Source organism: Candoia aspera, chromosome 1 (assembly GCF_035149785.1).
Source record: "Candoia aspera isolate rCanAsp1 chromosome 1, rCanAsp1.hap2, whole genome shotgun sequence".
In the NCBI taxonomy this organism is placed as follows: domain Eukaryota; kingdom Metazoa; phylum Chordata; class Lepidosauria; order Squamata; family Boidae; genus Candoia; species Candoia aspera.
In genome coordinates this window covers 188,607,786-188,632,145 of record NC_086153.1, presented here as the reverse complement: position 1 = coordinate 188,632,145, position 24,360 = coordinate 188,607,786, and the positions used below count along the sequence as shown (strand labels likewise).

General features: G+C 36.7%; 1 protein-coding gene across 1 annotated transcript in view; it reads right to left on the bottom strand.

The window, feature by feature from the left end:
* Positions 1 to 23,619, bottom strand: part of SESTD1 (SEC14 and spectrin domain containing 1) — a 59,578-nt gene extending 35,959 nt beyond the window's left edge. Inside the window, exons 1-4 of the mRNA XM_063318117.1 lie at positions 23,532 to 23,619; positions 19,318 to 19,395; positions 18,415 to 18,519; positions 7,101 to 7,181 (exon numbers count right to left, since the gene is read on the bottom strand). Coding sequence (XP_063174187.1) covers positions 7,101 to 7,155 — 55 coding nt within the window. The 5' untranslated portion in view covers positions 7,156 to 7,181; positions 18,415 to 18,519; positions 19,318 to 19,395; positions 23,532 to 23,619. The remainder of the gene's footprint in view (positions 1 to 7,100; positions 7,182 to 18,414; positions 18,520 to 19,317; positions 19,396 to 23,531) is intronic.
* Between the last annotated feature and the right edge of the window lie 741 nt (positions 23,620 to 24,360).

Genomic DNA, 24,360 nt, shown 5'->3' with positions numbered 1-24,360 from the left:
ACAACTCACATGCTGTAAGTCTGAGATCCCAAATAAAGAAAATTTATTCTCTGACATTCAAATTCAACTGCTATAAGCTAGTGTAAACTATTTGTTCTGAACATACAGATGGGAATAATTTCACATATAAATAGTAATACTGAGAAAGTCACACCTGATTTCAACATTTCTCTCTAATTTTCCTTCACCAAGTGACAAGGCAAAGTGAGAAATTTTTCTTGTACTATATTAATTGTCTCAAAACTTCAGTAAAGCAAACCTAGCTAATGAAAGTTCCCCTGCTTAAGTTTCCACATCTTTATGTCTTGCAGTTCTTACCTTTTCTTCTCTCATGAAATTGGAATTCAGCCAATTCTAAACTACAGGTGGAGGAGGAAGAAATGACTCAGCTTTGCTCAAAAGAATATTTATCCTGTAATCTGAAATCACTAAGCACACTTAAGAAATGGTACTTTCCTTCCTTTGATTGTATTTCTTTCAATCAGGGCTGGTTTCCATGTGTTCAGTAATGAAACGGAACTTAGACATTTCACTGTCACTTTAGGGTTTTGTTGTTGTTTATACAAGAGTCTAAAAATTAAAAAGGATTGAAAAAAGAAAAAGCACCCCATTCTGTTGAAGGGAAGACACCACTGTTTGGAATTGATTGTCCTATAAGCAAGATAACAAAAGAAATGTGAAAAAGGTACAATATGGCTCTAAAAAGGAAGCAAAAGAAAGAATATCTTGGACAATGAATGCTTGATGCAAATATCAAATCATTCATTATACTTCCAGGGGAGATTTTACACCTCTCAAAAAAGCTTTTCCCTGCATGTGGCAATATCCATATGATGAGTATCAGATGCCTTCCAAATCCCCATTCCCATTGCAGTCCCACGTAAACATCAAAAAAGCTGTTTCCCTGAGCTGGAGGATCTCTGGAACATATGGGTATGCTGCACAAAGCTGCAGTGGATAAGAGGGCTTGGCAAAGATTGTATCCCACACCATGCATAAATAAAAGAAATTTCTGTTAACGTAAAGAGAAAACCAAACAATATATGACAGTCTTCTCCAAACAGGTGCCCTCTTCATATGTGGATTAAATTCTCATCATCTTCAAATCTATGGCATTGCTTTCTGAAAATAAACGGTACTTCAACATATGTCCAGAACATATGTTGGATGGGAACAATGATAAATACCTTTAAAATTCATCAAAATAGGACTTCTGGTAAAGACATGGTGGACTGAACAGCTGTGCCCATGGGCTCAGTGGGCAGAACTGACAACCCAGCAATTTTTTTCAGGCTCAGGCAGGTTTTCCTGAAGCCCAGGAGTGTTCTCTGGATAAAGAAAAACACCAGGAATCATCCCATCTGCCCTCTGGGCAGCTGCTTTCAGCCAGGTCGCAAACAGCATTTCGTGTCCAACTGTAATAGCTAGTTGGGAGGCTGGGTCATCACCATTTTCCAAGCCACGCTGTAGCCTTAAAGGGACACTAAGACTGGCCACCCCATTTCTAAATAACCGAATTTATATTTTTTTTCAAGTATGCGTACCCTAAGAGAGGCTTTCTACAGCAAGGAGAAGCGGGCTCTCCTGGTGTTTATTGATATTTTTGGGATTACTTTTTTAAAAATTCTTTTTTAAGTTTTGGAATTTTTCTTCCTTCCAAATATAAAGGAGGATTGAGAGTAAACAATTGTCTTCCTGTTATTATTTTGGTATTAAATTTGAAGATATTAGCATTTCCCTACACGCTGAATTGGCTGATTTAAACTTTCAGCTTTCTCTTTCAACTTTCCCTTGGGAACTGTTTATCTCACTTTCACTTTGTGTAAACATACTTCAGAACTTTTCCGTATCTTCGACTTTCGCTGGTTAAGCTCCTAGGGGGTGTCATAATCTACTGCGTGAGACATGGAAGATCTTAAACAGATTTTTTCAGACTTCCATCAAGAGTCTAAACAGATTCTTTCTGACTCCTATGAAATTTTTATACAAGACGTTCAGGACACCGTGGAAAATATGAGCTCTAAAATGTGTCATCTGGCTGGGGATGTACTGGATGAAACTGAGGAATTCAACAGTGATAGAAACGTTTCTTCTAAGAATGAGGTTGGGATTTCTATTGAGATGCTGGATGAAGATGGGATAGTGGACTTGGAGAAATTCAACAGAGAGAGGGATCTGCAAGCAATAAGTAAATTGACTTTTTGGTGAAATGTCATAAAAAGAAAGGGTCATTATGTATGGGAGGTTTCCTGAGGAGAAGTCAGAGTTTTTGAGGGGGGCAGTTGGGCTGTTTGATTTTTTCAAGAGAAAATCTCTGTGTACATTGTGGGGATATGTACATGCCTTGGTTTATTCTGAAGTGGGATAAAGGTTGAAGAATGTTTATCTGGATCGCTTTTAGGGTTTGACTGATGTTATTTGTTTTTAAGGATATGGATTAAGATGATTAGGATATAAAAATGTTAATTTGATTGGCTTTAAGAATTTGATTTAAGGTCATTGTTTCAATTGCTTTTTTTTGCATTTATTAAGATTATTAAAACTGTTGTATTATTTAGTATAATGGCAGAAGATTTATGTGCTTCTTAGTTTGATTTTTATTACAGTAGAAATGTATAGAATAGAAGTAGGAAGGGAATAATTAAGTAAGTGTTATTTCTGGGGGCAGAAGTTGTTTAGGAGGTTTGTATGAATTTTTTTCTTTATTTTAATATAAGGGGAGGGAGTAATTGTACTTAGTGATTTTTATAATGTGCTAAAAGGGAATGACTTATAGAAATAATGTGATTTTGGTTTAATATAGAATAAGAGATTATGGAAATTTTGTGTCTATCCTTGCTGTTAAAAGTTGGAAGTCACATCTTTCTGTAAAGTTGTAAATTTTTTTTCTTTTGTGTTTTCACACCTTTTTAGTTTTTCTTCTTTTTGTAGCTTTTTGTTTTTTTGTAGCTTTTATCTTTCTTTTCAAACTTAATAAAATTCATAATTTAAAAAAATAATCAAAATAGTGGTATCTGAAGGCATTAATTTAAAAGTGCTTTTGGTAAGTGAAATGTTTCACAGTAGGAAACTATAGGTGTGGTAGGAAATATGAGCAATCATCCCCCATTGGTGGAGATTAAGCCCATTGTAGGAATGAAGATGATGGAGGTGAATTTTTTTGCCTGCAGGAAGACCCATAGAAATTCTTTGCCTTGAAAGCCCAAGGACCTCCTAGCAATTTATCCCTCCTGCTTTATTAAAATATCTCAGTTTCTATTAAGTTTACTGATGTTGTTATTGAATTATAACATTAGCTTCTAATTCTATTTGTCCCATATGTTTTAAAGAAATTCCAAATAAAAATGATGGGTTAGGGAAAAAAAACTATTTTAAGAAAATAAATGAAATACTTAATTTACAAAGAATAGTATGTTTTAAAGCAGTAAGACATTACATGTCAGCACTTCTGTCCTGCTTCAAACAAAGCAAATGGAATAATTTTACAGAAACTATTACTAATTTCCACCATTGTGGCTGACAATTCATTATAATGGAAGGTCCCTCTATAATTCAAATCAGCAACTTACTTAAGTGCCTACATACCACATTACTTCCACTTCTACCAGGAATGCTTCAAGGGAAAATGCTTAGAGTAACATCAACTACAAATGATAGAAATTGTAATCCAACATATCTTAAGAGGAGCAGGCTGCATTAGAGCAGATCTACGATGAAGTGAAGCAAATATGAGCTTGACCATAGAGAAATTCCTTTGGGAACCTCATTTACTTGAAGAACTGCCTACTCTTAATTAGAATCAGTCCAACCCACTAGATCATTTAGGGAGAAACTCCTCATTATCCCACATTTAAGAGAGGTGAAGGGAACTGAAGCCAAATGGTGCTGCTTTTCTGTGGTAGCACCAGTGCTCTGGAATAAATCTCCTGGTAGATAACAAGCTAGCCCCCAGCTTATTGGTTTTCAGGAGGATGCTAAGCTAGGAGGTTACAACAAATCCCTAGTTTCTTGCACCCAGAAGATCTAAGAGTTCTAAAAAGTTCTGACAAGTTCTAAGAAGATTTAAGATCTAAGGCTACAGTGTTACATTAATCTTATGTAGAAAGTTGCTCAAAGACAGCTGGATCATATACATATATTAGTACAAGACCTCAATTGGGAAATAATTACTTTATAACTGATAAAGATTTATTTATTTCGTATGGCATAGCAGAATGCAGCATTGTTGCATAAAAATCACAAAAACAATATACGTATTGTATTAAATATAGGACACTGGGACAATAAATTATTTTAAAAACACACAATACAAATGATGAATAAAATTATGAATAAAGTTATGTATGAGCAGTTACTAAAGCAACTAAGCCTATGGCTGATAAAGATATAAGTAAGGTAGGTAGGTAGGTAGGTAGGTAGGTAGGTAGGTAGGTAGGTAGACAGATAGATAGATCTGATAAAGATATAAGGTAACAAAGACAGGGACAGAATATCCTTCTCAGCATGAAAACTTTACAGACACATTCCTTGAAAGACAATTCAGCTTTGATATACTTTGTAGCTTTGATATACAAGTTGTGCCAAGGCTCTAATTGCTATTCTACAGGCTGTACTGTACTTTTCTGCAGGAACAGAAAAAAGGGGGAAAATATGAATCCTCAAATCTTCTGCTTTCTTTCGAGGTATGAACTTTATAACTAATTAGTCACTAACAGGCACATATTGGTCCGGTAATTAGAAAAATCTCATTCTTAGAGAACCTTAAAAGATGTCACCTAAGAGATACAACTATCTATCCATCCATGCATCCGAACCCTCCAGTTACATTGCTTTTTTCAGTCTGGGCTTTTATTATTACTTTATTCATGTTTTAATCATACCATGGCATTTTTAACATTTTGCTATATTATGTATCATATAAGCCACTGAGAGTTGTTGGATTGCAATGGGATATAAATGCAACCAATCAGTCTACTGTACACTGCACTGGTATTCATATTGAGTATGGTAGTTATATGTCCATGTGTGGATGCATACATGCATTACAGACCTGTGCACATACAGTTCTTGATCAGGGATTTTATCTTTCAGCATGTTCAAGACTAACATACTATACTTTAAATTTAAATGATGGTTCAAGCAATCTCTGATGTACATAACCATTCCATTCCATAATACTTGTATATATCAACTTTTGTGAAGTTTGGATCACAATTTGTGCATGGCAACTGGCTGCTCTTTTGCACATGCACAAAAACTAGCAACCTTTTCTCACATACATGAATGTGGCAGGCAGATTTTAGAGAACGCACAAAATGGCAGCCAGCTTTTCACACATGTGCAAACAACCACCTAGCATGTTTTACAGAGCTGTAAAACAGAAGAACAGGTGAAATCAAGATATGTGTAAATAAGAACATCACAATGTAAAATTATTTTCTTGAATAGTTCCTTGTCCTTCACTGCTGGTACTACAGGAGGTTTCATAGTTTGTTTCCATTTGTCCATTCTAACTATGTTTGCATGTAATATAAAATCTAGTCTTCCAGTAAAAAGCAAAAAGAGCTGGGGAAAATTAAAGAAAGGACATCTTTATAATTTTGACTCAATAAATCTTCACAATGATTTTCAGAAACCAAAGCAGTATGCTTTTTGCTACCAAGGATAAAATAATTAATAACCTCTAGACCAATTCTAAACATTCCATTTGGACCCAAGTTCTTTTGCAATAAGTAAGATTTATCTCTAAGTACATTTAGATAGCAATGATGTTCAAAATTTTAAGCAGTTACTTATTAAGGCTAATTTTATTTGCCTTTTCATTGAGAGTGGATGTTGCTCTACTTTAATACTATCAATCTCCTAAATGAAAGATTGGAAGCCAACTATAGAACAAAATACATCATCTTCTGTGCTTGAGGGGGGAATTCACACACAAGAGACTGAGAGAGAAAGGAAGGTATAAAGCATGTAATCTAGCACCTGCATCTGATACCTTAACGATTATTAAGCAAGCAAGAATATTACAACTATTTAGGATTACGCATCTATAGTTTAAAAAGCACATTTTTGTTATTTGACATTTTATGCTAGCAACCTGTAACTTCAGCAAATCCTCCTTATGCCTATCCACCAAATGCATTCTTATCTGCCAAAAATGCTACTGAAAAGAAAATAAGTTGATTTCTATAAATAGTACAAGTAGGCTTTTAAGTGAAAAAAAATGTTAATGTCCTAAGTTTTATAACTTCTCCACTCAGGCATCTATAAGCAGCAATAAATGAGGCAACAGAAATATAAAGAGTTGTTGAGTTATTACTTCAGAAGCCATTTTAAGCTGTGCTGATTTAGCCATAAACTAATCAATAATCTGCTATTACATTATAATGTATGATGTAAACCTCAAGGATTGGTATGAGAGAGGTAACTACAACTTAATAAATATTAATTATGGTTCCCATTTAATAGGGTTCTAAGGAAGGAAAAAAGAATGTGGGCTATCAATAGAAATTATAGGATCAAACGACACCTCTATTATCAAATAAAACCTGCTTAACAGGAACACTCTTTCTCTACAACTATGCCAGTAGGTGATCTAGGCATCCGGCCAATACTCCAGTCCAACATCAATTTTAAAAATATAAACTAATCAAGTACTAAGCAGTATTTGTAGCATTTAAAATTAAAATATTTAAATACATCCCAAGAGAAGATATCTTAGTAGCTTAGCCTGAAAGAGATCTCAGCCTGATCAATGTCTTGTTAAGAAACACTGTTTTGAATCCTCTATATTTTAGACATGAGTATTCATAAGCCGATTGGAATTTCTATTAATATAGCATTTTATAATAAAAAATAAACATGGAAGAATGTGGCAATATAATTCGATCTCCTGAATTTCTACAGAAAACTAATAATCATTACTTCCATGCAGACAAGATGAGATTGAGGGTGATAGAAAATATACAATTGTCATTAGGAGAGTTTCTACTGAATATTTGTGCCACATATCAGAAAAGAAAAATAGTGAAATCAGAAAAATGTTTTAGAAAACAATTTTTCTTACAGTACACACAAGTAAAAAAGGCCAAAAACTGTACCTGAGAGGAAAGCTAACTTTTTCTTCAGAATAGACAATATTACTGTAGCATCCATCCTATCTTCTATTAACTTTCAGAGATCTGAAAATGCAAAAACATAGTATTAGAAGCCACAGCCAAGGAAAATAAATTATTATATGCAACTATGATAAACTTGTCCAGGTATTAGGATTATACCTATTTCCTCCTGTTATAATTTAAGAATGTTTCATGATACAAAACCCATTAATAATGGTAACATTCTGCTTTTCTTTCCTTAGTAAAGGTAAAGGTTTCCCTTGACGTAAAGTCCAGTCGAATCCGACTCTAAGGGGCGGTGCTCATCTCCGTTTCTAAGCCTTGGAGCCGGCGTTGTCATAGACACTTCCGGGTCATGTGGCCAGCATGACGACTCGGAACGCCGTTACCTTCCCGCCGAAGCGGTACCTATTGATCTACTCACATTTGCATGTTTTCGAACTGCTAGGTGAGCAGGAGCTGGGACGAGCAACAGGAGCTCACCCCGCCGCGCGGTTTCGAACCACCGACCTTCCGATCGACAGCTCAGCAGTTTAACCCGCAGCGCCACCGCATCCCTTTCTTTCCTTAAGTCCCTGATAAACTGTGGAAGGTTTTTTATTTTACAAATCCCATATTTCAATTCATTTTAATTCTTGTCCTTTTGTATGTGACTGTACATGTCATCCTTTCTACTTCTTCCTAGACTTCCAGAAGATCGGAGAGGGACGCGGTGTAGGATCCCTCTGTAATTTGTCATGGCTGAGACTTGGAACCACCAAGATGTTCCAGATTTTGATCCGGCCAAACCAAGACCCACCTGGAATGTTCTACCAATGAGGCACAATGTGGTTGTTTTGTGTTACACATATACACACTATACACTTTCTGATTCACACACATCCCTAACCATTTTTATTTCCTTCTCTCATGTTAGCATGTGAACTGTATCCTGTAGTCCTCACTGACTGGCGCAAATGAAAACAGAAAAACCTTCAAGCACCGATATTTACAGTATGTACAGACTGCTTTATTTGCTCTTGTTGTTCTGGTATAGAAAGAAGTAGGAACGAGTCTGCAGAACAAGCATTTTTTTCTTAGTTACTAACTTAAGACACAGATCCATCATTCTTTAAAACCTTTTCTATTATTTTGATTTGCACACATCTGACAAATAACAGAAATGACATCCCCCAAAGGGTTTTCAGCTATGTTAAGCATACATAAAAATAATTAATGTTTGTAATGTTAACATTGTTATTTTTTCATATACAGGTAGTCCTCACTTAACAACCACAATTGGGACAAGAATTTCAGTTGCTAAGCAAAGTGGTCATTAAGCAAATCCAACCTGATTTTACCTTTTTTGCAGCGGTTGTTAAGCAAATCACCACAGGCATTAAGCGAACCATGTGATCATTAAGTGAATCATGCAGTTCCTCATTGATTTTGCTTGCCAGAAGCCAGCCAGAAAGGTTGAAAATGGCGATCAAGTGACCACAGAATGCTGCAACGGTCATAAATATAAACTGGTTGCCAAGCGCCCAAATTGTAATCACGTGACCATGGGGACACTGCGACGGACATAAGTCTGAGGACCAGTCACAAGTCGGTTTTTCAGCACCGTTATAAGTCAGAACCATTGCTAAACAAATGGTCGTTAAGCGAGGACTACCTGTACAGAGTTCAAATAAGCACCTTAAGTTTTCCATTTTACTTATTAATCAACTGCAAAACCTTTAGGTACACAGAAAGTATTTTCACGCACAAACTGATTTGATTCGGACTACTCCTGATCCTTGAGAGCCAGTTTGCTGTAGTGGTTAAAGCACCAAGCTAGAAACTGGGAGACTGTGAGTTCTAGTCCTGCCTTAGGCACAAAGCCAGCTGGATGACCTTGGGCCAGTCACTCTTTCTCAGCCCTAGGAAGCAGGCAATGGCAAACCACTTCTGAAAAACCTTGCCAAGAAAACTGCAGGGATTTATACAGGCAGTCTCCGAGAATCAGACACGACTGAATGGATAAAAAAAAAAAATCCTGATTCAGTCTAATAAATCTTAATTAAGAGAACTGGAAACTTCTCGGCTTTTATTTTATCTTCTACCTTCTGTTTGTGTTAAACATGTTTTAGGGAAGTGAGATGCAACTTCAGACAAAGATAGTGAGGCATTTAGGGCACAAATAATATCTTCAGCCTCAGTATACTTAAAATATTTTCTCCTCCCCCATTTTCCCTTGCATAGGAATTTAGAATCCTATTCTCTTTAATGGAAGGTAGGGAAAGCAGAAATTTCTGCCCATAGAAAAACCTTCTTCTGGTTCATAAGCAACTATATATTCTTTAATTGAATGTCTGATTAAGTGTGCATAGCAGGATGTGTACTAAGGGCTACTAAACAGAATTAGAACCTTTTCATTACATCAATACTGAAGGGACACAATACACTGATGAAATATGAAGGATAAAAAAGTGCTATGACTAGCAGAAGAATAAGCTTTCAACATTCTTGAAAACTATACATATCCGTGAACAGATATTGAAATTCAAAAGAAATTACATGGGGAGGGGATACCTCCCACCAAATTATAAAAGTAACAGTTGTAGAATGTAACTTAAAGATGCCCTGATATCATGTCTGGCTGAATAACGTATTTTTGAGCATGATCAAATTTTTTGTACCAGAAAAGCAATTTTATCAAACACTGGCACATTTTCTTAATCTACCTCATGTAAAGTAAAATACATTATTCCAATTTTATCTTTACCATATACATTATTCTAGAAAATACATTCAATTATTTTGATTGCCAGAAGCTTTTCCGAAATACATTTCCTATATTCAAAAACTGAGATTCCTCAGGCCATTTCAATTATACAAATCCTTCTGTTTTCAAGTACAGCTTATTTATTATTTGCACAAAAACCAAAACTTCTTATATAACTTCCCAAGTTCTGAATCAAAAATGTTGAATGACTTTTTTTTATGCAGTGGTTTTAAAAGTTACATATTAAATGTGTCTCTGCACTCTGCATCTTTTCCATCATTTAAAAAAAGATGCAATCGATGTAATTTTTTCATTTTAAAAGAAGTGGACACTAGAATCTCAACTCAAATACAGCACTAGCCCTGTTTTTCCTTGATACTAAGCATTACATGATATACAAAAAGTAGAGAAGGTATGCCTAACTTAAGTCTATTTCTAAAATGTATTATTTAGACTAAGTAAGTCATTCATAATGTTGTGTCCATTGCTTTCTAAGATTTTACAGGGCTCAAAATTCTTATGATTTTCAGTTCTAAAGATTTCGAAACACTAACATTCTAGATGTTCTAGCGTACTCAAGTGGGAACATTCAACAGAAAAAAATTACATTCATAACTTCCACTGGCTCATAACTTGCTGAGAGAGATGTGGATCAAAGAGCACTTCCACTTTGCTGACCTTTTTTTTCAAAGAGAGTGCAACCATATCCAGAATGAGCTGAATCCTGATTCATGAACTTCCTCCCAGTAAACATCAGGAACTCCAGCTTCTTGGGATTTTTGTTTTCAATTTATTCATCCTCATCCAAACCATTAACAAATATAGGCTGCACTTAATTCTAACTCAGTGCAGAAATCCAAATTATGCATCCTAAGCAGGTGGCTGTCCAGCTTTTTCTTGAAGATAGCCAGTGAAAAGGAGCCCATTACTTCTAGATAATTGGCTACACTGTCAAAGTGCGCTTACTGTTAGAAAAACTTCCTAATATTCAATCAGTACCTAGTTTTCTTTGTCTCTTAAACCCCAGCATAAGAGAACAGGCCATGAACTTTTTCCATGTGAAACCTTGCAAGTATCATGATCATATGACTTAATTTGATCAGCAAAATTTCAGAACTATACCAAAGTAATATAATCCGCTTATAAATATAAGATTTTCCAACACCCCAAAACTATTTTTTTTAAACTTTCTCCATTAGAATTGAAATATTTAATTAGGGGGAAATGAGTGTGTGGTTGCAAAAAGAATTATATACATATCTACTCAGAAGCAAATGCCTCTGAATTCAATGATAATTTTGTGGGTTGATATAAATGTACTGTGTGAGACATGGAGGATTTCAAACAGATTTTTTTCTGACCTTCACCAGGATTTTAAACAGATTTCTTCTGACTTTTATCAAACTTTTATGCAAGGTATCCAGGACGTTGTGGAAAATATGAGATCTAAAATGTGCCATCAGGTTGGGGATGTGGTGGATGAAAAATGAGGAATTTAAGAGTGATAGAAAGGTTGTTGTTTTTTTAAGACTGAGATTGGGATTTTTATCGAGATGCTGGATGAAGATTGGATAGTGGAGTTGGAGAAATCTAAGGGAGAGAGTGATCTGCAAGCCATAAGCAAAATCGATCTCCTGGTAGAATGCCATGAAAAGAACCTGGAATCTTTGAGGGGGGCAGTTGGGCTGTCTGATTCTTGCAAGAGGAAAGCTCTGTGCATGTTGTGGGGATATGTAACTCCTCTGGTTTATTTTGAAGTGGGATAAGGGTTGAAGAATGTCCATCTGGTTTGCTTTATGGATTTGATTGATGCTGTTTGCCTTTAAAGATGTGGATTTACTGTTTTGAATTGGTTTTGTTTTTTGGGTTTATTAAGATTAAAATTATTAAAACTGTTGTATTAGGGTTAAAGAATGTTTATCTGGTTTGCTTTAAGGATTTGATTGATGTTATTCCCTTTTAAAGATATGGAATTACTGTTCTGAATTTTTTGGGGGGGTTATTAAAATTGGATTAAAATTGTTGTACTATTAAGTATAATAGCACACAACTTATGTACTTTTTAATTTGATTCTTATTATAGTAGATAGAAATGTATAGAATAGTGGTAGGAAGGGAATAATTAAATATGTTCTATCTTTTAGAGGGGAGGAAGATGTTTAGGAGGTTTATACAAACTTTTTTTTCTTTATTTTAATATAAGGGGGAGGAGTAAGTGGACTTAGTGATTTTTATTATGTGTTAAAGTGGAATGACTTATAGAAATAATGAGGTGTTTTGGTTTAATATAGAGTAACAGATTGATTATGGAAATTTTTGTATATCCTTGCTGTTAAAAGTCAGAAGCTACATCTTTTTGTAAATTTGAAAAAAAAATTCTCTTGTGTTTCCGCACTTTTTTAGTTTTTTTTCTTTGTAGATTTTTGTAGTTTTTATTCTTATTTTGAAACCTAATAAAATTTACTTTTAAAAAAAGATATAAATGTGATATAAACGTGTTGATTTCAGCACGCCTATACATATACACTTCCAAAGACATTAGTTATATTAAAAAGATATTAAAAGACTGGTTGTAGTTATGCTGCATCCACTTCAGTTGCTGAATTTAAAATATATTGGGTTTATTTATGAAATGCTACATATGTTTCTTATCTGGCACACTTAATGAAGTATATCAATAAAAGAAACACTAGTTTCCTAAAATTTGGCTCACTCTCATAATTTTAGGCCCTATGCTTTAAAAAAACCATACACATTTGTATTATGCTTCTAGCCTTGAAGTAAACATTGCCAAAGAATGACAAAGAAATAAAGAACAAGCCGCTAAAAGTCCTTCGAAATGCCATTTTTACTCAAGAAATAAATATGAAAATCCAAATTAAAAATTACTTCCATCAGTCCACCATTTTCAGGATAAAGTCCTGATGAAAAAAAATCTGAAAATGCATATTGATTTAGCTTTTACACTGAACAGTTGAATTTGCAATCGTACACCAAGATAAATATATTCATCATAAAAACACAGTTTACACAAGGACAAAAGAAAACGAAACACGACAGTAAAGGAGTGCCACCAAAGTCATATGTAATGAGCATTTAGGACAAGGGCATTTCAGCAGGCTGTCTGTTGTGACACAGATGAGTATCCAGGATAAACTCCTACAACCATAATTTCAGTGTAGTAATCCTCTCATGAAAGGTGTGTGTATTAATCCACTTAAAAGATTGATTCAAATTAAAACTTGGTTGTACAATTTTAAGGACAAAAATGTAGCATTAAAAAAAAGGTTGATGTTAAACCTGTTTTTCTTCAAGCACCCAGCCAGATATATTTGCACGCCCACCTTCACCCAGACATTCTTACTCATAAACTATATTCTTTGTATACTTATTCATACAAATACTTGTAATATGAAAGAAAATTCTATAGTAAGAGTACAGTAACTTCTCATACTCAAAAAAATTCACAGTTTTAAATTATTTATGAAATTATTAGTTAATACTCTAATTTAAGCAGGTGGAAGAACAATCACGTAAGGAACCTCTTTGAAGTAAATCCATTAAATATACTTGGTTCCATAAATGTTTAAGCAGACTACATGTATCTGAATTTCATGACACAGACCTTAAAGGAGGCACAAACCAGCTAAATTTGACAATTCTCTTCACCACTAATTCATGAACATGGATTTTCAATGGTTATTTTCGGACACTCTTTATCTACAGGTTTATTATTATTAAAGTTCTGTCCAAGGAATGGAGAACAATATTTTAATCTCACAACAAATCCATGAACTGATTTAGGCTTGCACACTGATTGTATTCATACATCATACTAAAGCATAATGTGATTAGTTTAGGTTATTATTCTGAGCAAATCCAGCCAATAGGGAATGCAAACCATGGCTTATTGTTTATTACAGGACTGTGCAACTTCCACTGGCTTGAGGGATGGATCACATTTTGTGCAGCATTTCAAGAGCCATACTTAAAAGTGGGCAATGTCAGAATCAATTTTGAGAGGATCTTGTCAATTTTGCTATACTACATCCTGAAAAAATAAATTTTAGAATATTGATGAAATAATGTAATCATCCTAATAGACATACATCCACATGTTTAATTTTAATCTGTATAAAATAGTTGATAAATTACAAACAAAAATTGCTGTTCAGGAAAAAGGGGAACATAATTTTTTTTAAAAATTTGCAATTTCTGATAACCTCAAATCATGTTGAAACTAGAAAAATTACAATTCCTTTTGCTACAGGTGGGCATGGGTGTACTGGCTAAAAACATGATTTTCAGAAATATTTCTATATAATGATTGCCAAATCATACTGTTACAACACATAATCTTGCTCGGATCCAGTAAAACTCCAGCTGATCCAATTTTGCACATAATATAAAATTCTTTGTGAAACTAATGCCTATCCTATCTCTTAACATCCATTATCCACTTATAAAATCTTTGATCTAATCAGAAAAATTTAGTTTGTGCAGCTACCTCCTAAAATTATACAAAAAGTTACTTATGTAGCTAGGATGTACTGCACTTCATAGGCACCCACACTGCACCTATTGGTACCTCATTAAAGAAGACCCATCTTCTCCTTGGCTTGTTACATAGCTACACAATTCCAGGAAAATATGTATCTGCGTAAAGGAATGAAGTTAAACTATATTTGTTCCCTACTACTATGATTCTTCATCTGCAATTCGGGAGATGATTTCAGGAGCAAATCTGTATTTATTTATTACATTCTATACAGCTTCAGTGTGTTTGATTCTCAGCAGTGTACAGTTAATACATTACAGGTGACTGCAATAAGTCATATGACACAATACACAAAAATAGTAACTTCAATTTCCCAGGACTGTTTCTCACCCAGATTAGATCAATCTCAAAAGACCTTTCAAAAAACTCCATCTTAATGAATCTCTAGAGGGCCATTACACTAGGGTCCACTCTCACCTCAGGAGATAAGTTATGCCACTGTGCCCCTTCAACCATACCTCTTTATAGGAAGGGAACTGCAGCAGGCATTCTCTGTTTACCCCCAAGCAGAAATTATAAAGGCAGCACCAAAGCTATCGAGGCCTCTAGTCGTTTAGGGTTTTATAGGCAATAGCTAACACCTTGAATTGTCCTCAGAAACAAACCAGTAGCCAGTGCAGGTCTCCAAGCAATAGTGAGATTCACTAGTAAGTACAATGGCAGCTGCGTTTTGCAATTTCTGGATAGTCTTCAAGGGTAGCCCCATGTACAGCAAGTTACAGAATTCCAAATGAACATGACAAGGGAATGTGTGTCTGTTCTCAACACGTCTCTTTCTAGGACTGGATGCAACTTGTGCACCAGGGAGCTGGGAAAGGACTGTCCTGACTTCTTCTGGTAGGAGCAGAAGGATTCCCTGCTTGCAGGCTCAGGCTCGCTCTTTTAGGGGGACCACTGCCCTGTCAAGAGCCAAAGTTGGTATCATCCCAGAATGGTTAGGCTTCTGAATTAACAGCAACCCTGTCTTGCTTGGGTTAAGTCGGATCTTGTTTCTCCCCATCTGGGCACTAACATAGGTAAACAGGAGAAGCATCTGTTCTTGAAAGTACTCACAGCAGGCAAAGGGCCATTCAAAGAGTCCTTCAAAAGCACGACTCACAAGAACAGAAAGTTAGGATTCAAGCTGATATAATCATATGAAGTAATGAAATAAGACAATTTCAGACAATATAATCTACAACTTGGACTTTATTTTCAAAATAAAGAACTAGTTTAATGAGATCTATATTGTTAATTGGATAATGATTATGACTTGTTTTAGGAATCATTTCTATGTCCCTTGACTCATAGCACTTGTGAATAACCAGCTTGTTAATTAATTTTTAATCAGAATAGACATTTTATTGCCTATTGCTCAATAAAGAGGACTCACTCAGCTCTGTTCACCTAGGTAGCATTAACTGATGACTTGTACATATGAATTACTTTTTTAAAAGGACCATCAAAACTTGTAAAATTACTTGTAATTCTTAAGAAGAATTCTTACTTCTTCTCTTAAGAAGCACCCACATATTGACAGAAGAGAAATCCTAGAAGACAATTCTCCAAAAGCTGTCAAAACAGATAGTTGCAACAGACACGCAGAAGCTTTTAAGTTCTTGGAAGCACATTTACAAGTATTTTAGGTTAACTAACCTGAACTTTTGTTACTCAGTAAATAACATTTATTTTGTTATTTTTATTGATTTTATTGTAAACCGCCCAGAGTTGCCCTCTTGGGAGAGATGGGCAGTAATAGAAATTTGAAAAAAAAATAAAATAAAATAAACATTCCTCAAGAAACTTGGAGAAGAAATATGGGGTTCACAAGAAGGACCAATCATTCAGTACTGATGAGGTAAAAATCACATTGCTCTCTGGAAGTGTTAATAATGATGCTGAAAGTTAGGTACACATAATGCAAAGACAGAAGTCAGTGGAGAAGACCATGATGCCTGGAAACACTGAAAACAATCCCAAAGAGGCTGACATAAGACAAAGCGCTTAGATATCAGCACTCATGATGCAACCATGTTTTTAGAGTAACTCAAAGAACTCAGTTATAATCTTGACAAACTCATGTCCACTGGGTCATGAGAATAAGCCAAAAGTGTGGATAAGCAGGTGGGCCTCACATTTACTACTGAAACCTGGCTAGGTGAAAGCAGTAATACTGTCCTTTTGGAGATCAGCCTGGCTGGGTGCCAGGGGAAGGAATGGCGTTAATCTTATGAGACAGCTTGTATACAGTTAGCCCTTGCTTAACGACAATTGGGACTGAGAACTCCATGGCTAAGTGACACAGTTGTTAAGTGAGTGACCACAATGGACTTACAACCCCACTTCTGCCGCAGTCGTTAAGCAAGTCAGCCACGATCATTAAGCAAGACATCATGTGACCACAACTTGTGATTTTACTGCCTGCTTCTCTATTGACTCTGCTTGTTGGAAGCTGTCTGTGAAGCACACAAATGGCTATCACGTGGCTGTGGGATGCAGCAAAGGTCATAAATGCCTGCTGGTTGCAAAGTGCCCAAATCTCAATCACGGGACTGTGGGAATGCTGTGACGGTTGTAAGTGTGAGGACCAGTTGTAAAATTACTTTTTCAGTGCTGTTGTAACTTTGAACAGTCGCTAAGCAGGGCAGTTGTCAAGCGAGGACTACCTGTACAACCAGGGTACTGTTTTTGTGGCAAGGTATAAGTGCCTACATGTTAACTTGGGCAGTTAAGATGAGCTGGGTATTCTTTTGGTATACCAGCCACGCTGCAGACCAGTTTGATCCCTCTCCAAACTGCTTAATCTAGTTGTCAAGTTGGTAAATCCCCAGGTTTTATAATGATTGCGGTTATTTCAAGCTCCATGCCTGTTCTGGTCCCGGGGTTCCTGAAGTCTGGCCAAACAGGCTAAAACTGAACCCAAGCAAGTACTGTTTGTTCATTACAGTTCTCTACCAGTTCCAATGTTGTCTCCTGATGGGGGAAAATGCCTATAACAAATCCCAATTAGATGGGCAGGTGGAGACCATGGCCAGAAGGGCCTTTGTCTAGCTTTTCTGAGGCACCAGTAGTGGCCCTTTCTGGAGCAAGAGGACTTTGCCGCAGTGACTCATACCTTCATCGCCATTCAGACTGCTGCCTTGAAATCCGCTTGGAAAAAACTGGTTCAACATCTATCTTGCGAGCCATGCATTGTTCCCAATAGGTTTCTGGGTCCAATTCAAAGTATTAGTTTTGAGGAATAAATTTCTACACAGCTTGGCATCCAGATACTTACAAGATCACGTGCACATTCAACCCATTCAAAGAGATCCTCCCAGAAGAAATTATTTGTGATACCCCATTTTCATGAGGCAAGGGAGGTCACAGAGGACTGACTGCTTTTCCATCATGGCACCTACATAATGGGACAGGGTTCCCCTAGAATCTAGTCTAGCCCCCTCACTGATGGCATTAGAGAAGCTAATTTTCTAATTTTTCCAGCAACCTCTGAGAAATTATTGTGGTGATTACTGCTTGGATGTTTTTTCTGATTGTTTTTTGTTGTTTTATTATATTCTAGATGCTTTTATTGTATTTTGTAAGCTGTTGGGAAGATAGCGGCAGAGGGTAGCGGCAGAAACATTTTAAAGTAGCCCTGAAATAAACGTTAAAATCTCTCCGCCTTTTAGTTTCCCTGTTTTATCTTCTTCTATTTTTGTACTTTTTCTAATTTTCTAATGGTTTTATGGTCAATTTTATAGTGAGATGGGTGGTGTATAAATGTAATAATAAATAAAAATAACAAATAAATAAAATAAAAATATTATGCCCAAACAAAACAGATTTTGTCACAGCTTGACCAGAAAACACTTTCTGACAGATTTCAGTCACTGCCAGTAACAGGCATGTTAAAGCAGCTTTATGTATTAATGTCACTATCTACCAATATTCAAAAGCTTTTCAAATTCAGGCATCACCTCTCCCAACTTGATTACCCCAAGCAATTTTTCGTCTGTTTGACTCTATCATACCTTCATGTCTTTTTATCTTAACCAATTCAATTTCTCTCTCTCTAGTTTTGTCAGAAAAATCTTCAAACTTCTGTTTTACTGAATCGTAGCTGCTCATCTTCTCACCTAAAAGCAGAAGACAAATTTCTCAAACAGGACCTGCAACCCATCATTAGTTATCAGTTCAGTATTTAAAGGAGCAGAACTACTATGGTGCCAAGGGCTTGCACACTCAACATGCTTTCAGGGAAGAACAGCAGCAAGCTTGTTTGGGGCACCCACTCAGCAGATTATATCAGTACTAAAACTAAAAAATCTGGAGGGCAAAAAAATCCAGACTGCAGTTGGATGGCAGCAAAGAGTCAGTGTTTTCTGCACTTCTTTGCTGCCATCTAGTGGTCAGCTTAGTCTATATTGCACTACGACTGGCTGCTGCACTCCCAACAACTTGCTTCCAGTTCCTGTTCCATCCTCCTTCATTGTGCCCCGCCTAGGTTCTTTTAGGCAGACCATAGCCATAAGCCTTTAAAGATATTAAAGATCTGGCCAATGGCTTCTGCTCCTGAAGGCCCAAAAGTGAGCACCACTCCTGCCTTCACTGTATTTGCTCCACTGCATGCAACATACCAATACTAGTGCTATTGTTATTATTTTTTATTATATTGTTTATATTATTATTTATAATATAAATTATAGTATAAAGGCACAATCTCAGATCCAATTTTCTGGGAATACTTTTTAGTGAACATGGAGGGCCTGATCTGTGTAAACATACTTAGGTTTCTGCTATTAAACATCATATAGTCTATAACTAACACTTATACTAAAAGACTTGCCTATATAAAAATAAAGCATTTTGACTGGCATAAATAAATGGCAAATCCATGCCCCCTAAATATTTAGAAACTGAATGAGCTGACTTACTGTGTTTGTGACAGTTTCCAAAGACATCAGGAATCCTATAACAAACCAGGCTTGAGGTTTGACTCAGCTTTTCAAGTCCTGTGAATATAAATTAGAACGTGAAACTTTCTACTGGCAGTTTACAACAGATTGTTTAGAAAAACATTTACTTATTTCATACCATAGAAATCTAAGTAAAATCACCAAAATAGGAATATGTTCCACAACATAATGACTGGTGTATTACTACATCATTACATTTAATGGTGGGAAACCAAAGAGAACCAAATATTGCAAATTATATTTATTCTACTGGAAGTACAAAACATTGAATTACAGAAGACAGAATGAAGATCAGTAGAGAAGTCTGACAATTTCTTTCAGACTACATTTATTCAAATTGCTGCTTATTTACCATAGGCCATAAGACACTGGAAAATGGCCTTAAAAATGGACATTTAAAGCAGGATAGAAATATGAAAACATATTATGGCATTCATCAAAAATGGTTGTTATAATGGGCAAAGTCAATCAAAAACACTCATTTGTGTCAATGTAAATTGGTAAAGTTGCATCCCATCATTCTCTCCAGCCATCTAGAATGCTCTTAACTCAGACCCCTCACTGCATTTTTTCCTGGGCAAATAGGCACAATTCCAAATAAAGCTCAAAAAAGATTATGCTTGAAGCTGGTACCTTTTTCTGCAGCATGTTAGCTCCCCATTTTTGGAAATTAAAAGAGCTGTTAAAATATAAAATAGAACTAGAGCATGGAACCATTCCATTTCTTCTGGAATACTGACATCCATAGGGGCCATGCTGGAGATTCAAGCTTTAAAACAATTCATTGTTATATGTCCCTTAATAACTTCTAGGGTTCCTCAGAGACTGCCCAACAGATTTCAGGATTGGCCCTAGATATAACCAGACTTCCCCAAATCAATGAGGGTATAGCCTACTCTGATTTGGTCCTGATTCTGGACTGCAATTCCAGAAAACACTGATGGTCTAATCATAACGCTCACTCTATTTGTAACAGACCTGAATCTAATACCTCTTCCCCTCTACCCCAATGCAAGATTTATTACTGCATACAAGTGCTAAAAGATTTTTAAAAATCCCTCCCCCATTTGGTGTGACAGGTAAGTTTCACAATGATAAACCAGGATCAAAGCTTTGCAGAGGATTTTAACTCAGAAGAGGGCAAGTTAGAGTTGTAACATTTCTGGAAATTTTGGAACTGGGGGAGTGGATTCAAGGAAAAAATTGAAATAGATGCAATATTTGCTTTTATATCAATTTTCACTGGATTTCTTTTTTATTTTTTCTAAAAACTCTCATTTCTTTTCTACATGTCTAGGTTACAGTTCTCTTCCCTACTTTGAGCATAAAATTAAAAAAATTGTCTCAACCTACTCTAAACTGCATTGGATTTGAACTTTGCTTTTAATCAAAGCATAGCTCTTATAAGTTCCAATTATTCTATTACTAAATCCAAACAACTATTTCTTCAAGCCATGTTCAGACACAATAAAAAAAGCTTTAGAAAAATGATGTTCACCTGGTGGTGTTTACATGCTGAGCATGGATTTTAATGTGGTCTTGTACCCCAACCTTGCAGATAACCAGTGACTCTTACACAGAAGTAGCACTGATAATGGTTAATAGCTAAGCCTGCATCTGTTGCAGTGTTGCAAATAGAACAATCTCAAAATAGAACAAAGATGTTTTAATGAGGAACAATATACAGTAGCCAGTCCTATGGGACTCAGAATATAACTGAGTCCCATGAAAACTGAATTGTTTTCAGACCATAGGCCTCTAAAGGAAGGAAAGGGGGAAATTTGGAAGCATTAACCAGTGGTGGCTTTTGAAATATGTTACACTGTGCCAGGAAGAATTCATCAAGCAGGAAACTTCTTTTTTTATAAGTATAAAGTATCAGCTCCAAACATATTTCAAGCTGGGGAGCTCAGCAGATATTAAGGACAATGGCAGAATCTGTCTCTAAAAAACACCGAATTCCATGAGTTTTTTTCCCCCAAGCAAGACTGATTTCTTGATAAAAGTTTATATAATGTCCTATAGCAGAAAACAATTCAGGCTCTTATTCTTTATGTAAAGATTGTATGTACATAAATATTTTATGTAAAATATTTATGTAAAATTAACTGTCTCATTATAGTATTTCTGTGTAAGTATATAATGCCAATGTATACCAAACACAGCAGAAGTTAGAAGTACAGGATAAAATAACTGGCAATGGATTAAGTGTATAAGAATTCATCAATCTAGACTATACTTCTTTCTAGTTTTTCTAAGTACTCTATTCCATACCCAAGGCCTAAATTGTACAATAAAATGCCGGTTACAGTAATTGCTTAAAAAGCCCAAAACTAAATCTGATATACTTCATTGATTCTGTATTCCACCTTTAAACTTGTAGTTTCAAGAGGTGTGGAAGAGCAATCAACTGGGCTGGGCTGCATCACCACAAAGAATAAAAGTACTGCTAAGATCCTGGAAAAACTGGAGGAATGCAAATTACTGAATAATTCTCTAACTTCCTCAGAAGTACTTTTTTTTTTTTACACTCTGACGGTCCTGTAATAGAATTCCAAATTCTACTGGTTCTGTTTTAGCAACTACTACTACATTCTTCTGCCATTTGCAAATGTCTGCTTGCTCATTCTCCTCCCCTTTCTATAGATCTATAAACACAGATATTCAATATTATTTGCTTTTTAGTACCTGAGAAAAGCCTTTCTACTCCCTATTTTTTTAAAAAAATCAACAATTTCAACCTCAAATATCAGTCTATAAAATTAAAAAGAGGAATGATCTTCACCAGAGATAACAGGCTTTGGTGGTGTTTTTGACCAAAATATTTTTGATTAAGCATAATATTTTGATTAAGCATTAATTCCCCATGAAGCACCTCTAAATGCTTCAACACATTAGAAGGTCATAATCTACAGAAAATTTTCATCAAATTGTAACCAAGAGTTACTGCAAAATCAGATACCAAAGCCTAATATTACGGAAGGCATAGTAATTCCTAGTTTTCAAGATTTCCTGCACTGCTTCGAACATATATAGTTAATACCAATGAATCCACAGATATTATTTGGTATGGGAGGATGAGCGTGGGGATGGGAAAGAAAATTCAGTTCAATATAAAAATAATGCCACTAAAATCGTTCCAATTTTACATTGTAATCCCCCTTCCTCTGACAATGGATCAATTAAAAAAAAAAGATTATGCCCAATTCAAACTGGAAAAATAAATGTAGTGCAAAAAATAAAAACATCATCATGGCGATGTAAGATCAACACAACTATCCCTAGGAATTGTATCTCTCTCTAGTTTTCATCACAGGGCAGGAAAGGGAGAAAGAAATCAGTGCTCAGCAGTAATATTGATGTAAGAGAGTATCTACACTGTCACAATTTTTTTTATGTGCAAATAACTGCAAAGATCAATAACACTGCTTTGAAGTAAAGACATAGAAAAAATACCTGATTTTACCATTTGCCATGGAAAGGTTCCAGATTTTTTTTCTAAGTAACTCCTCCCACTTTCTATTTCCCACACAATGGTTTGGAAACGCTTTAAGGAAAGCTTTAGATTATGCAGATTTTCTCAGCTGGCCACCTTTCTCTAGGTAGGAGCAACATTGTATCAAACAATGGACCAGCCCAAGACAGGAATCCACCACTTTGGTCATACTTTAGCTACCAAAAAAGTCCTGACTACATTTGAAATTGCGAGATGACCAACAATTTCACTAATGCTAAAACGTCATGGTGAAGTGTTCACATTAAGCCTTCTGCAGTCATCTCAAAGATGACTTTTTCTCCCTCAGAGAAAAATCAATGTTTTTTTTCTTTCTTTCAAAATCACAATCCCTTTCTTTCGTGGTTAAAAAAATGTTTAAAGTCTAGAAAACACTAATGTGCAAATAACACAGAAACTGGTTAAAGCTAGTGGAATATTTTAGAACAGACAGATGTCCAGAGAGAGAGACAGAACGAGAATGGTGCCTATAACCACTCACCCTCTTTGCTCAGGGCTGGGGTTGCAAAGTGTCAACCACACAAAGGGAAGGGGAGCTGGAACAGAGCAGAAGAAAGCGGCAGCTCTGACTCTTCCCTACCAGCGGCTGTATGTGTATGTGTTACTCAACGTTCTTAAAACTGTATAAAACCCATCCAATATGCAAATAAGAAAATACCTGTTGCTCTGATCTTAATCCAACTCTTGCTTAAAGGAGAGCCCCCCCAAAACACGGGGCCAAGCCATACTGAAAAAGAGAGCCTCTGCCACAATAAAAAGAAAATACTGTAAGCAAAGGCGCAAATGCCAGGTTGAAGGAAAGCGGGAGAGTGGCTGGAGGGCGAGAGATTTTATGCATTAATTCTCTCTCCCCCCCCTCCCTCTCACCCACACATGCTTTTAAGCAGAGATGCGGCGAATGGATCCCCCCCATTCCCAGAAGAGTCCCACCCAGCTCGTTTACCTCCGCAGCCCCAGCAGGGAGCAGCCGCCAGACCCAGCGAAGCCACCCAAGCGGCGGGAAACAAAGCCTGCTCAGGCCGCAAGGCCGGGCCTGCTCTGCTCTTTCCTTTCTCCCTGTCTGCCGCAGTCCCCGGGAAGCGCCTGGCCGAGCAAAGCAGAGACTCACCTGGGCCGAGCGCGGCCGCTTAGCTGCCAGCCCGGCGAGGGCCAGCCCGCGGCGCCGTATAACTGGAGCGGGAAAGGCGGGACCAACCCCAGCCGCCAGCGAGGAGCGTCGCCGGGCTTCTTCCTCCGCCGCCGCGCGGGCCTGCCGGCGCTACCCAGCAGACGAAATCGGGGGCCGGCCGGTAGGGGCTGCTTTCGCCGCCGCAGAGCCTGGCCGTCAGTCCGGGCGAGGGCCGCGTTGCTCAGCCGCCGAACCCGCCCACCCTCGTAGCCCCTCTCGAGAGCGCGGCGCTTTTGCACAAGGGAGCCCAGCCTGGGTCAAAGAAGGCGACGACACGCATATCTCCCTGACACTAATACGCGCAACGTGCACATTCTCC